At 35.5% G+C, this 13,694-nt stretch overlaps 1 protein-coding gene across 3 annotated transcripts in view; it reads left to right on the top strand.

The window, feature by feature from the left end:
* LOC149817078 (ARM repeat superfamily protein) overlaps positions 1-13,694 on the top strand; it is a 108,152-nt gene that overhangs the window by 65,334 nt on the left and 29,124 nt on the right. For all 3 annotated transcript variants that reach the window (XM_089987207.1, XM_089987206.1, XM_089987208.1), the window contains 8 exons: positions 7,459-7,593; positions 7,717-7,919; positions 8,037-8,184; positions 8,273-8,416; positions 8,497-8,580; positions 8,678-9,184; positions 9,267-9,340; positions 9,456-9,507. In XM_089987207.1, coding sequence (XP_089843333.1) covers positions 7,459-7,593; positions 7,717-7,919; positions 8,037-8,184; positions 8,273-8,416; positions 8,497-8,580; positions 8,678-9,184; positions 9,267-9,340; positions 9,456-9,507 — 1,347 coding nt within the window. The remainder of the gene's footprint in view (positions 1-7,458; positions 7,594-7,716; positions 7,920-8,036; positions 8,185-8,272; positions 8,417-8,496; positions 8,581-8,677; positions 9,185-9,266; positions 9,341-9,455; positions 9,508-13,694) is intronic.

Genomic DNA, 13,694 nt, shown 5'->3' with positions numbered 1-13,694 from the left:
TTAATGTTGCTATCAAGTACTGTTTCTTATTTTTGTGGAAATCAAAGCCATTAGGTGCTAAGCATTTTACTTTGTGAATTTTGAATTTTTACCTCTTTCTGGCTATGTTACTGATAATACTCCTTGCTGTGTGTTTTTTTATGTCACACCTTTAGCGGTTGGATATTCCATGCAAATGTGCACTTTCTGTTATTTGTCTATTTGTTTGCACATACACCTGCAGAGCCTGGAGGACTTCTCATATTTTGTAGATCAGAGATCAAGGTTGCAGATTTTGTGTCCTTATTGTCTTATCCTGTTCAAATTTGCATGATTCTATGTTTGAATATTTCACTGTATTTCTGGATGATGGACAAAATATGTATGGAGTTGTCAACTTGCCTTTCTACTTGGTTGACCTAATTAGAGTTGGTCATGTTATTTGTCTTGGTCCAGAAGACTGGATTTTTGCGCGCTTTGTGACTGGGCAAAGATTGATAAATTTTGTTGATTCTTTCAGTGTTCAAGTCTTCAAATCTATCCATTGGAGGAAGTCAGGTCTCTCTGTAGTTCTCCCATGGGAAAACTGTTGCTAAATCAGGCTGATTCATTCTTCTTCCTTTTTTTTGTCGGTCAACAAATTTTTAAGCACCTCAGAACTTGAATTGACCCACTGGTTTTGATTTCTGAATTAGTTTCAACTTTTTTAGTTTTAAAGGATATATCCATAGTCGATCTATCTTAGTTGTGTAGAGAGTCTAGAGACTGCCTCAGTAAGGAAGAATATGGACATTTGTTTATGCATTACTGATAAAGGGATATGGTGCAATTTTTCTTTTTTGTTGTAAGCATACAAATGCATGGGTCCGGGTCATTGTGTACACAATTTACAAGAAATGGGAATCTAGATCCCTTCCATGAAATGGTGATCTGAGTTAATATTGTTAAAATGTATTATATATATATATTTGGGCTATGTAATTTGGGTATTTGGCCAGGGGTATTTTGGTTATTTTGTACATGTAATAGGTGCTGTCCATTAGGAACAATTTTGGGTTTTCCCCTTTTATTTTCTTTTTGATTAGGGGCTCTATGGTCATTAGGACCATAGAGTTGTTGGGGCCTCCCCAATGTTGGGGAGCCCCCAACAACTATATTGGGAGCTCTCCAATGTCTCCTTTTGTATATAAAAGCGGCAGTTAGGCCCTTTCAAATGTATGCTTGTTCTAAGCATATTGAAATATAAATTTGTTTTTTATATTGCTGTTCCTCCTCTCTTTTGAGTGGTTTGTGTGTTGGCCCTTTGTCGCTTTTATGTATTTGGCCCATAAATGACATTTGTATTTGCTTATGCGCACATTTGTAACCTCTTTGTGGCATTGTGGTAGTGCACTTGTTGTTTTATTACAAACATGTCTGTGAAGCATTGCCTGAACATGCAATTTCATATCATACTTTCCAGACTATATGGCTTGATGTAGTTAACATTTAATAGCTTGATCCGACAAAGGGCACTCCCTTGTTTATCTTTACACCAGATTTCGTGATGATTATTTGCTTCGGCTATACAAACTGTGTCTAGGGAAAATGCAACCATGAGCATTTCTGATTGTATTCTTGTTCTAAAATAAAGATTAAAACAATAACTTCCAAGGCTCCTTTCCATCCTTCAATTCTCAACTACAATTAACAAGATGCAAAATGATAGCCTTATGCTTTCATCCTTTTAACTCTTAACTACAAATAAAAGAAAGACAAAAAAAAAATCGAACACATGAAGATGAGAACCTATGAGGCTCCTTTCCATTCTCTAACCTCCAACTACAATAAAAAAGAACAGGAAAGTATCTTAGAAAATGCTATAGGAAGGTGAAAAATAATAGAAAAGTATGGGCTTCTAACCTCCAATTATAGTTCTCATAACATAAAACAAAATGTCACGTAATACTTAAAAGTGTATTTCAACTTCATTCCCACATCTACATTCCAAAAAAATATAAGCTAGATGGAGGTATGGTATCCTTTTTCACTTGATTTCCCCCCAACTACGGAGAATAGTCTATAAGTGCACCAAAACCTGCCAAAATAACTTGGAAATGCTAAAGGAAGGTGAAAATAAACCACAAGTGCACCAAGAGAATCCCTTTAATGTTGAGTCTCAAGAGTTGAAAGAGCATTGGTTTCTCTTGTGCTTTGTTATTATTTTGATGAAAATTGAGGAGAAATGCCCTATGGGGATCTATAGCAATGATTCCCATCAAAGAGACTCATATGCAGAATGTCTCAAAATAATACATAGGGATTTGAAAAGAGAAATGTAGAAAGATGAAAACGGGAAAGGAAAAAGTAAAGTAGATGAATGAGGATAAGAGGGAACAAAAGGAGGGAAGAGAATGCTAATTGACTAATGGAGGATGTTTGAAGTTGGGTCAAGTTGGGTGATGAAGAAGTTAATGTGTTTGCTTGGAGAACTGTCTGTTTTCTTGGAGAAAGGTGATATAAGATGGAGATGTGAAAAAGTAAATTAGATGAATGAGGGTAAGAGGGAACAAAAGGAGGGAAGAGAATGCTAGTTGATTAATGGAGGATGGAACATGATAAGAAGGAATCCAACATTGGTCAAGTTGGGTGATGAGGAAATTGATGTATTTCTTGGAGAACTGTCTGTTTTCTTGGAGAAAGGTGATATAAGATGGAGATGTGAAAAGAAAGGTCTGTTGACGGCTAAACCTTGCCATTTATCACTCTCCAAACCAGGGATGTTACAATGAGGCCAGGGAGGACCAGTAACTCGGTTAAGCTTAAAGAAGTTTCGTGCTTGCTATGTTCTCTTGGCTACAAGGAGAAAAATCAGGTTTACACCTTTTCTGATCATTTCCTTTCTTTAGGTAACTTTGAATTGGAATGTCCACTGTTTTGCTTTTTTGGATAATCAAATTACCTCATAAAGGTTGATGATTTGTGTGCCATGTATGAGACGTAAAGATGAAAAGTAGTTTATGGTGATACCGGTCGAGATCTCTAGTGTGGCATTTCATATAGTGGAGAGAAATACAGGGATATTTGGGATTCAACCTGTTGTCAAAGTTTTGTCCATCTCATAATGCAACCTTTTTGTGTATAAATGGTTGTGATACATGGGATGGCTAGTTACACAAGGATTGGGTCACCCACATATATGCAATCTATTGCTTATAATTTTGATAGTCTCTTGCTTCATTGTTGTTTTGGGCAACTGCTTCTCACTACAAGGATGAGGGTCAATAGCGGTGACTTTTCTCGCCGTTGTTGCCCTATGTATCATCGCTATTGCCCTATTTATCGCCGCTATATGTCTATAACGGCGACAAAAAATGGCCACCAATTTTTGGCCTCAGTTGAGTAATAATGATGACATTTATAGATCGCTGTTAATGTGTGACTCAACACCGACGAAGAATCTCGCCAGAACTGGGAACACCAATAGCAATCACTCACCCTATAACGACAACATTTTTGTATCGCCTTTATAGCCTATAACAGAAAGAATTAACTCGCCGTTATAGTTGAAGTCGTCGTTATAGGCTATGAAGGCGACAATTAAGTCACCGTTGTAGGTTGTAACGGCAACATAGGGTTAAGGCTGATAACTGCGACCCAAGAATGTCACCGTTATAGGCCTTAAACCTACAAAAATAAATTTATATTAGTTTATTTTTTTATTTTTTTACATTAAATTAAACAAAATGACAAATACAATTCAAATAAACACTTCAAACATCCTCAAACATATACATCTATTTAAATATAAACATACACTTCAAACATCAATTCAAATATAAACATACGCTATTGTTTATACATCCTAAAACATACATTCAAATATAAACATCCACTTCTCCAACCTCCTCAAACATTCATCCTCTCTACCCTCTTCAAACATACATCCATTCAAATATAAGCATATACTTCAAACATCAATTCAAATATAAACATACACTAGTGTTTATACATCCTGAAACATACATTCAAATATAAACATACACTTCTCCAACCTCCTCAAACATTCATCTTCTCCAACCCCTTCAAACATTCAACTTCAAACATACATTAATATATAAGCATACACTTTAAAAAGCAGACACATTTCAAAAGACAAACATACATCCTCCCCGACCCCCCCTCTCTTATATCCTCTCCAAACCTGCAACAAACACACTTAAAGAATGAGTACAATATGACAATTCAAAAAAATTTGTAAAAAGAAACAATTATGACAATGTTATTGATGATGATAGCAGTTTGAGAATTCAACCAGATAACTTATAGATATTTTAATCACATTACAATTTTAGGCTCAATAATGCTTTTTCTTTTTCTTGCACTTCCATGAGAATATGAAAAAACATAAAGATAACATTAACAAAATATCTTTTCGCATTCAGGAGGATATCAACTTCAATTTAATATATATATATATAATCATTTTATATATATTTAAAATCAGTTTCATACTAACTACAACATCTCATTATGGTAAAAATTAATACATGCCAAACATCCTCAAACATACATTCATTCAAATATAAACATACACTTCAAACATCTTTTCAATTATAAATATGCACTAGTGTTTATACATTTTGAAACATACATTCAAATATAACAAAGAGGAGAGTGGCCCTATGAATCATATCGTTTTTCACATTATCAAACTCAAAACTTAGTGCTATGAGAAGCTCTATCACCTTGACTCCTTCCTCGGCCTTAGTATCCATTTCTGCACGTCTTACAATCTTTACACTTTTCACACTTATTGGATTTTATCAAAGCAAGAGATTCCCTTACTATCCATTTATACACATCTTACAATGTTTATACTTTTCACACTTATTGAATTTTATCAAAGCAAGAGAATCCCATAGTTGTTGCATTTCTGTATAGAAATCTTGAATAGGCTTATTTTCTTGCCTCAATGCCTTCAATTCGGTAGCCCCCAAATATGCTCTATATGCTAGAAAATTATCAAGATATAACTCACAATGAGTGCAATGAACAAGAATTTCAATGACAATCCAAGAGACAAGCTATCAACACAAAACCCTGAGATGAACAACCATAAAAACTCACTATATTGATGAGTATCACAGTCAAGAAAATGAGAACTGTATAGATTTGATGGCAAACTCAAAATATCCCAATTATAAAAAATGCACGATTGCTACTAGCATCATTGCTACAATACTAAATTAAAAAACAATCGAAACATCATACATCGATAGGAGACACCCACAACGTGAAACCCCAAGAAACCCAAAAGTACACATTGTAAAGAACCAAAACAATCACCCAAAGGCATTATGCGATTCAAATGGTTCTCATGGCGAGTCCAAGCAATAGATCACACAGACCAAAGGCAACTCATAAACACCCACACCATTCCGTTTGTGAACAAAAAAACTATATATAGAGATGGGGGGAACCCAAAACTGGAAGAAGAGAAATGTGGGTGATACCTGCTTTATTTCCTATCTTCAGGGAGTGGCTGGTTGTCGCCTCGATTCAACGGAGCAACCAAACTAAGTAGCAAAAGAGCGAGGAGGAGGGAGGCAGTCCAACGGATATATATATATATATATATATATATATATATATATATATATATATATATATATATATATAGAGAGAGAGAGAGAGAGAGAGAGAGAGAGAGAGAGAGAGAGAGAGAGAGAGAGAGAGAGAGAGAGAGAGAGAGAGAGAGAGAGAGCAGGCACTCCGGCGATGGCTAACAATGGTTTAATGCGAGTGCAGAGAGAAGAGGGAAAAAGAAAAAAGGGCCCGTCACGCCCTTTTAAAATACTAGGCTATAACGATGATAGAAATATCGTCGTTATAGAGAAAGAGAAAGGCTATAAAGCGACATATATGTTGCCATTATAGAGAAAGGCTATAAATGCGAGCTTTTTTTATCTCACCGTTATGTATCAATAGTGGCGACATTATATGTCCGTTAAATATTATTATAAATGTTTTTAACAGAAATAATTAATGACCATATAATGTCGCTGTTATAGATAAAGGCTGTAACAACAAGATTTATATCTCGCCATTATATATCAATGGCGGTGATGTTATATGCCTGTTAAATGTTGCTGTAAAAGTTTTTTAACAACAATAATTAATTGTCATATAATGTTGCCGTTATAAACATACCTATAACAACGATATCTAAATTAGTTGTTATAGGTTTTTTTATAACGACAATATATTTAATGGCCATATAATGTCCCTGATATAAACATACCTATAACGACGATATATAAAGTCGCCGTTTAAGACGTCTTTAATGGCGGCATTTGTGTAGGGCCAAGGCATTCACGGGGATATCTAAAGTCGTCATTATTTCTAGTCAATAGCGGCGATTTTTTTGTCACCGTTAAAGAGTCACTGCTATTGACTTTGTTCCTTGTAGTGTCTGCATGGTTTTTTTGTGATGAATGTATTTTTTTCCTTCTAAGGAAATGGGTGGGAAGAGAAGCCGAAGGGAGGGAGAAAAAGAAGGAAACAAATAAAGAATGAAGAAAGGAAGTACATCAAGGGAAGGGAAAAAGAGTGAAGAATAATGAAGAAAGATAAAAAAATATGTTAGGGAGGAAAGAAGTGGAGGGAAAAGGGATGGGAAGAAGGAAAGAAAGAATATAGAGAAAGAAGAAAGAAAAAGGGAAACAATGAAATTGCCTGGAGCGAAAGTCAACTTAACTTTGGGATGCGTTTGGTTAATTAGAAAACTTTTTTTAGGATGACTTCTAATTTTCATTTAGTATCTGTTAATTATGTTTATTAGTTGCTAGTTGTCATAGTTTGTGCTTCTCCTTTCTATGGCTTGTAAATGGTAAATGCTTGAATTGAAGATATCAATAATCTATTTTGTCAACTTTCTTGGTCATCTTTTGCTATTTTTTAAATGGGATAGCATTTCCTACCCTAATGTGTAAGGAACCTCCTAGTTAGAACTTATGTGGGAGGTTGTTTTGACCAAATCTGACCTCATGGATGTGTTTAGCATGGTTAAAATACCAGGATTCGACCCTTGGATCATAGTTTTTCATAAAAATATGTTTTTCTGAGGTTTAGAAATTTGGCGCATTGTTGGCCGTTGATTTTTCAACCCTCATAAAATCTGAAATATATGTCAGAAAAATATGATCCAAAAGTCAGTTTCTACTAAATATGTATATCACATCTGGTGGGTCAGATGTGAAAAAAAGTAAAAATATTATGCTTTTTCTCCAAGGGGTTCCTTACCCACGAGGGTAGCAAACATTACCCCTTCTAAACTTCATCAATTTTTTTTTTTCAAGAAACAAAACATTGTTTATCAAGTAAAACTCTCATTGTTGTTATTGTGAGATTGACATTTTTTATCATTTCTTACTTGTAATAACTTTTTTTCTTAAGAATCATTGTTGCATATACTCATTTTGGTCTATTTGATATCAGGATCCTTCGGATGTGGTTCGCCGTTGTTTTGTTGACAAAATAAACAAGTTCCTGAAGTCGCGTTCCTTACCCAGAAAGTATGGCTGTGCTTTTGCAATGGCTGCTTCTGGTTGTAATGACAATTTGCGGGAAGATGTAGGTCTATTATGTGATTTAATTCTTTATGTTTCACATGTTTCATGAAGTTCTTGTGCCTATGGGTTGATTCTGACAATGATTGAGCTTTCTTTTGTATTGTTCCTTGTCTGCCTTCTCTAGTGTATAAAATACCTTGCGGGATTTATAGAAGACTATCGGCAAGAGGCACGGAATCGTCAAGCATCTGCTCAGAGCTCGGAAGGAGTAACAATGACGTACTACCCGGAATATGTTCTTGCATACTTGATCCATGTTCTTGCTCATGATCCACTTTTTCCTGATGTAGACTGTCAAGATGATGCTGTTTTTGCAACAGCGTGCAGGTAGTTTTTTGCTGTGTTAATCACAGTGTATTGTTTTTGGAAGTTATGGATATCTTTGTTTGGTGCATTTTTTCTTTGTACTTTTATAATTTCATTGTTTGGAAAACTGCCTTGCAGTCCTCTCTTTATTTTGTTGCAAGCATTAATCACCTCTGGTCCTACTGATGACAACAAAAGGGAATCCTCTGAGAACATAACATTCATATTAAGTATTCTGCGGGCTATTAAACTGTCGGAAGATGCTGTTGATGAACGCACAAACATTGTTAGTGTTCTACAACTTCTGCTGGAGATATTCTTGGCTGTTTTTTCCTTTTCGTATTTTATTTACTTTTTTCCCTTTTGCTTTGCAGAAGTTACATATTCTTGCAGATGTTGGTTTGGTTGTCACAAAATCATTAAGTGGAAGCAATTTGTTGTCTTCTCATGTTTTTGGGAAGGTTTTGCTTCCATCATCATTTTATAGAGCCAAAGATGATGCGAAAAGTAGTAGGAGTGTATGTTTTCACGACCCCTATGTTCTTTTTATCATGGTTATTGTTATTTTTTCACAATTTGTTTTTGTGCATGCTTGCAGGCAGATGGTAGCTCCCTACCTGAGTGTATAGCTAATGGTTCTTTTCTTGAAAAGATCCAAAGTGATTGGTCGCATCTTGTTCAGGTAGATTATTTGTTTTTTCCCTTTAGTTTCATTGTGTCTGAAGTGGATCCATACAATTTATTTCATATTTGTAGCCTAATATGGTATATGCATGTAGCCTTCTGGACCCTTTGTCAAACGAGGTAAAAAATTGCAAGAGGATGCTGCACATGTTGAGGATGCCAAGAGCAGTGGGAAGTTGGTTTCAGAAAAACAGGGTAATCCTGTAACAAGCAACGGTGATAATGTAATGGATGGTGATGATAATGTAATGGAGCTTTCTGATGGTAATGGAAGAGAACAATCTAAAACTTCAAAAAGTGAAGTGAACTCTAGAGGGAAGTTCAATTATGCTTTACCGTCTACTTCTAGGTCACAGCTGCCATCTCTCCAAAATTCAATTTCCTCAAGTGTTGGAGCACCTGAAGACACTGTTCCTAGAGCTAGAAAGGGAAAACATACTGTGATTACAAAACGATCAAGACCTAGTTCACATGTTTCAGGAAAGGGGCCAGTAAATTTGAATGGCGCCTGCCATAACGATGATAGAAAAAGCAGTTATGAAACTGAGAATGATTCCATCAAGTCTCACAATATTGGCTTAGAATTGCAGTTGGATTCACATGTGAGATTTCTGCCATTCTTGTGTATTATCCTGTTTGTTCTTTAGGCTTAAATCTCATCTGTATATGTGATGCTTGTTGAAGATGAATGAGTGCAAGAACAACGGAGAGGCTCTAGTTGGTCGGAGAATCAAAATCTGGTCACCGTTTGACAATTGGTAATGGTTGACTGTATGATGTTCTACATTTAAGTTGTTTTATCTAAGCTCAGTGTTGACTCTTCTTTTCCTTCTTTCTCTTTTGGGGTGGGGGAAATGTGGCACTGGCTTGTAGTTTCTGTCCAGGCACTGTCAGTCAGTTCAATCCTCATAACTGCTCTCATATGGTATGTTCACGAGCTACAATTGATTGCAAACTTTCTGCCATTGATTGTATTTATCTTTGTTGATGATTTTACTGTAAAAAGTATGTATTATTTCCACTATTATGATATTTTGGCCAAGATTTTTCAGAACAAAAAAATTCTAGATTATATCCTTTCATTTTTAGAATATTGCTAGATTTGAATGTCACAAATTTTGATGTAGTTACAGTTTCACAAGATTATCATGGTATGTATAAACAATCAGCAAAAAGCTAGCTTTCATTTTTCTTCTTGTTTCAATTTTTTTGTTGAAAATTTGTTAAGTTCCTTTTCAGAAAGTAAGCTTATTAAATATCACAGTAGAATAGTTGTGACACATCCATATGTAATGAGTGGATTTGAACATCTAGCTGTTGCGATAGTGATTCTACAGTAAAAGTACTGAATCTCTTTGTTTCTGATGTCAGCCTTCAAAAGCAGTAAATTACTAACATGAGAGATAGTAATGTTAATATGGATGAGTCGTGTTGCTCTTTGAATGCTTAGATCTCATATATTTATTGTATCTCATATTCTTCGGTAGAAGTTAATATAATATCACTTGCTGCTCATTGATAGCATAAGCACAAATTCTATTTTTTCTTTAAGGTTTTTTGCCCTTGGCCAAGTAGGCAACCCTGTACATGTTAGTTATTTGACAACATGCAACTGTAATGAAAACAACGGAAGCACCAATAATCCGAAGGTCTCTTTAGAAAGAGTCAAACCAAGAGCCAAGAGCACAAGCACGAAGAATACACAAATAACCCAGGCGTAGTTGTTGTTGTTGTTGTTGTTGTTGTTGGGGGTGAAGTTGTTAAATTATGTAATCAAATCATGTAATCTAATATATATTTTATATATACAAGGTAATACATATACATATATATAATATATGTATATGTATCTACCTATTATATATATAAAATATATATTTATTTCACCTTAGCCGTAAGGGTATATTTGTCATTTTACACATATTCTATTTAAGAATATGTATGTAATTTTACCTTTTTATTTTTTCTTTTATTTCTTTTTTATTCTTTTCTTTTTTCTTTTGGCACATGGAGCCCCCCCCCCCCCAACATGATCGTTGGGTCCTCCAACGGTTATAATTATAATCGTTGGAGGGGTCCCAACGATCATATTGGGAGCCCCTCCATGGCTTCTCATTCTGTATAAATAGGGGTGTTCCCCCTTGAGTTTGGTTATGGCTTTGGGTCAAAGCCCAAGCATTCAATAAAGCTTTCATTCATTTTTTCGTAGTGCTTTTGTGAGATTGATTGTGCTTTTATGCACAAGTGTTCTTATTGTGCATGTGTGCACTTGTCTTTCATCAAGAACATTGGGTCTTGATTATAGTATCTTGTTGAAGATACTTTTACATGGTACCAAAGCTTGGTTTAAGGAAGAAAGATCGTGCATTCTCCACATTCTTGGGTGCCTCGAAAAATGTGCCTTCAAACCATTGGAGAATGGAGTGGATCATTTCCTTCGTGCAATATTTTAGAAGTCTTATTTGTCAAGAGAGACTTCAAAATCTATTAAGGTACGTGTTCCTTCTTATTTCTATCCTCTCTAATGGGCGAAGGACTCCCACTTCTCCCTCGGGTTTAAACTCAATGGTTCAAACTATCACGTTTGGGCCGGTAATATGGAAGCCTATATTAAAGGAAAGGGGCTTTGGGGGTATGTTCAAAGTTCGATACCGGAATCCGAACCAAAAATTACTATTATGGAAAAAGGAGATATAAAGATTCTTGAAGGTGAAGAAATACAAAGAGCGCTTGAAGATTATTCAAAGAAACATGACGAATGAGAAATGAAAAACTTCAAGATCTTATCGTGGTTTTTTTCATCCGTCGAAACTAAGATCAATGCCAACATCATCAAATTCAAGAAAGCTTCCGAAGCTTGGCTATATCTTGAAAAAATGTATACTTCAAGAGATTTATCGCTCAAGTACTACCTTCAAAAGAGGGCATTACAACAAAATGAGAGTGCTATTCATGAATATTTTGCCGTATTGCTTCCATTTGAAACGAGCTTGCTATGCTTGAACCCAAATGGAGTGGTGAAGCTATCGAGCTTAGACACAAGCAACTTGAGGAAGATCGATTTTTTAACTTCCGAAATGGCCTTAGACCCGAATTTGGGTCCTCTCTTCTTTCCTCTTTCGCGTCGCCCTCCATTGAAGATGTTATCACTAAATTGAGTGGGGAAGAAACCCATATGGGTATTAGTAAGAACAAACCTAGCATCCTTGCTACTTCTTCTATTCAAGAAGAAAGTGAAGGAGTGAATGTCATTTCAAGACTGGGTAACAATGTGAGGACTTACAACCTCCTCACTTCAAGAATCAAAATCAAGGAGGCAATGGGCAAAATGGAAAAAGAGACTATAGCAAACTAACTTGCCATTTTTTGTAAAGAATTGTGGCATATCAAACCTATTTGCCCAAAATGGAAGAAATTTCTTGCATGGCTACCACATCTCAACCGAAAGAACATCCATCCTCTTCCAATGGGTCTCTCTCTTTACAACAAATTATGGAAGCTCTTCAACCACTTCTCAAGAGAGGAACTTCCAGAGTCGCTATGACAACCTCTTCACCCCCCGGTAAGATATCTTGGCTTTTAGATTTTGGGGCATCATTTCATATGATCCCAAATGCTTGTTCTCTTTTCGAATACTCTAAAAACTCTTTTCCATCTTTTGTCTCAACGACGGATGAAACATCTCTTGAAATTAAAGGAATAGGCAATTTCGAAAAACAAGATTTTTTTATTCCAAAAATTAGATTCATGCCAAAACTAAATTTAAATTTGCTTTCGGTTTCTCAACTCTCGGACCATGGTTGCGATATAAAATTCTATTTTGATAAATGTTGGATACAGGATCGCCGGTCCGGGAGGTTGATTGTGGAAGGCTCTAGGAGAGGAGATCTCTACTATGTTGACTCTCTCCAAGTTCCCAAGAATCAATTTTGTAATGTTGTCCAAAATAAGGATATTCATATATGGCATAAGAGACTTGGACATCCCAACATTGTTAAAATTTCATATTTACCTTTTGTTAAACCCCTTTGTAAAGGAGATTTTGTATGTAATGAATGTATTCTTGGGAAAATGAAAAGTTTACCCTTTTATCAAAGATCCATGTTTACAACAATACCTTTTGAAATCGTTCATTCTGATGTATGGGGTTCGGCTCCTGTGATATCTAAAGGAGGATTCTCATATTATGTGATTTTTGTTGATGATTACACTAGGTATTGTTGGATATACAACAACAACTATGCCTTCATCCCAAAACAATTGGGGTCGGCGATATGAACCAACAAAGAAATTTATTCTGGGTCTTCCACATGAATCCTTCTCCTCCAATCATTTCTATCCAATGCCATGTCCTCGGTGAGGTTCAAAGCATTCATATCCTTTCCTATCATCTCCATCTAAGTCTTCTTAGGCCTACCTCGACCTCTTTTAACTAATGTATTTTTCCATTTCTCCATCCTTCTAACTGGAGCATCATTAGGCCTTCGTCGAATATGTTCAAACCACCGTAAATGATTCTCTCTCATCTTATTTTCAATGGGTGCAACGCCTACCTTCTTACGTATCTCCTCGTTCCGAATCTTATCTTTTATTGTATTTCCACACATCCATCTAAGCATACACATCTCAGCTACACATCCATCTAAGTATATTGTTGGATATACTTTCTCAAAAATAAATATGAAGTTTTTTTGACTTTGAAAACTTTTCATATGATGATTTTAAATCAATTCAATGGAAACTTAAAAATTCTTAGATCTGACTCTGGAGGAGAATACCTCTCAAATGAATTCAAGAGTTATCTTGAAAGTTGTGGTATTCTCCATAAAAAATCTTGCCCAAAAACTCCTCAACAAAACATATTAGCCGAACGAAAGCATATGCATATTATTGAAACAACTCGAACTCTGCTTATTTCATAAAACATTATGAAAAACCTCGGGGTTGAGGAAAACCTTACTTTAGACTTCCATCAAAGAATTTAAACAAATTTTTTCCTTTTGAAAAATTATACGAGAAGGAACCTGACTATAGCAGGTTAAGGGTTTTTTGTTGCAAATGTTGTCCTTACGTATAAAAATGATAAGCTTTCTCAAAAGGCCATTCTTTGTG

This window comes from Nuphar pumila, chromosome 14 (assembly GCF_984573655.1).
Source record: "Nuphar pumila chromosome 14, dmNupPumi1.hap1.1, whole genome shotgun sequence".
In the NCBI taxonomy this organism is placed as follows: Eukaryota; Viridiplantae; Streptophyta; class Magnoliopsida; order Nymphaeales; family Nymphaeaceae; genus Nuphar; species Nuphar pumila.
The sequence above is the reverse complement of the archived record's forward strand: the minus strand, read 5'-3'. Positions and strand labels throughout refer to the sequence as shown.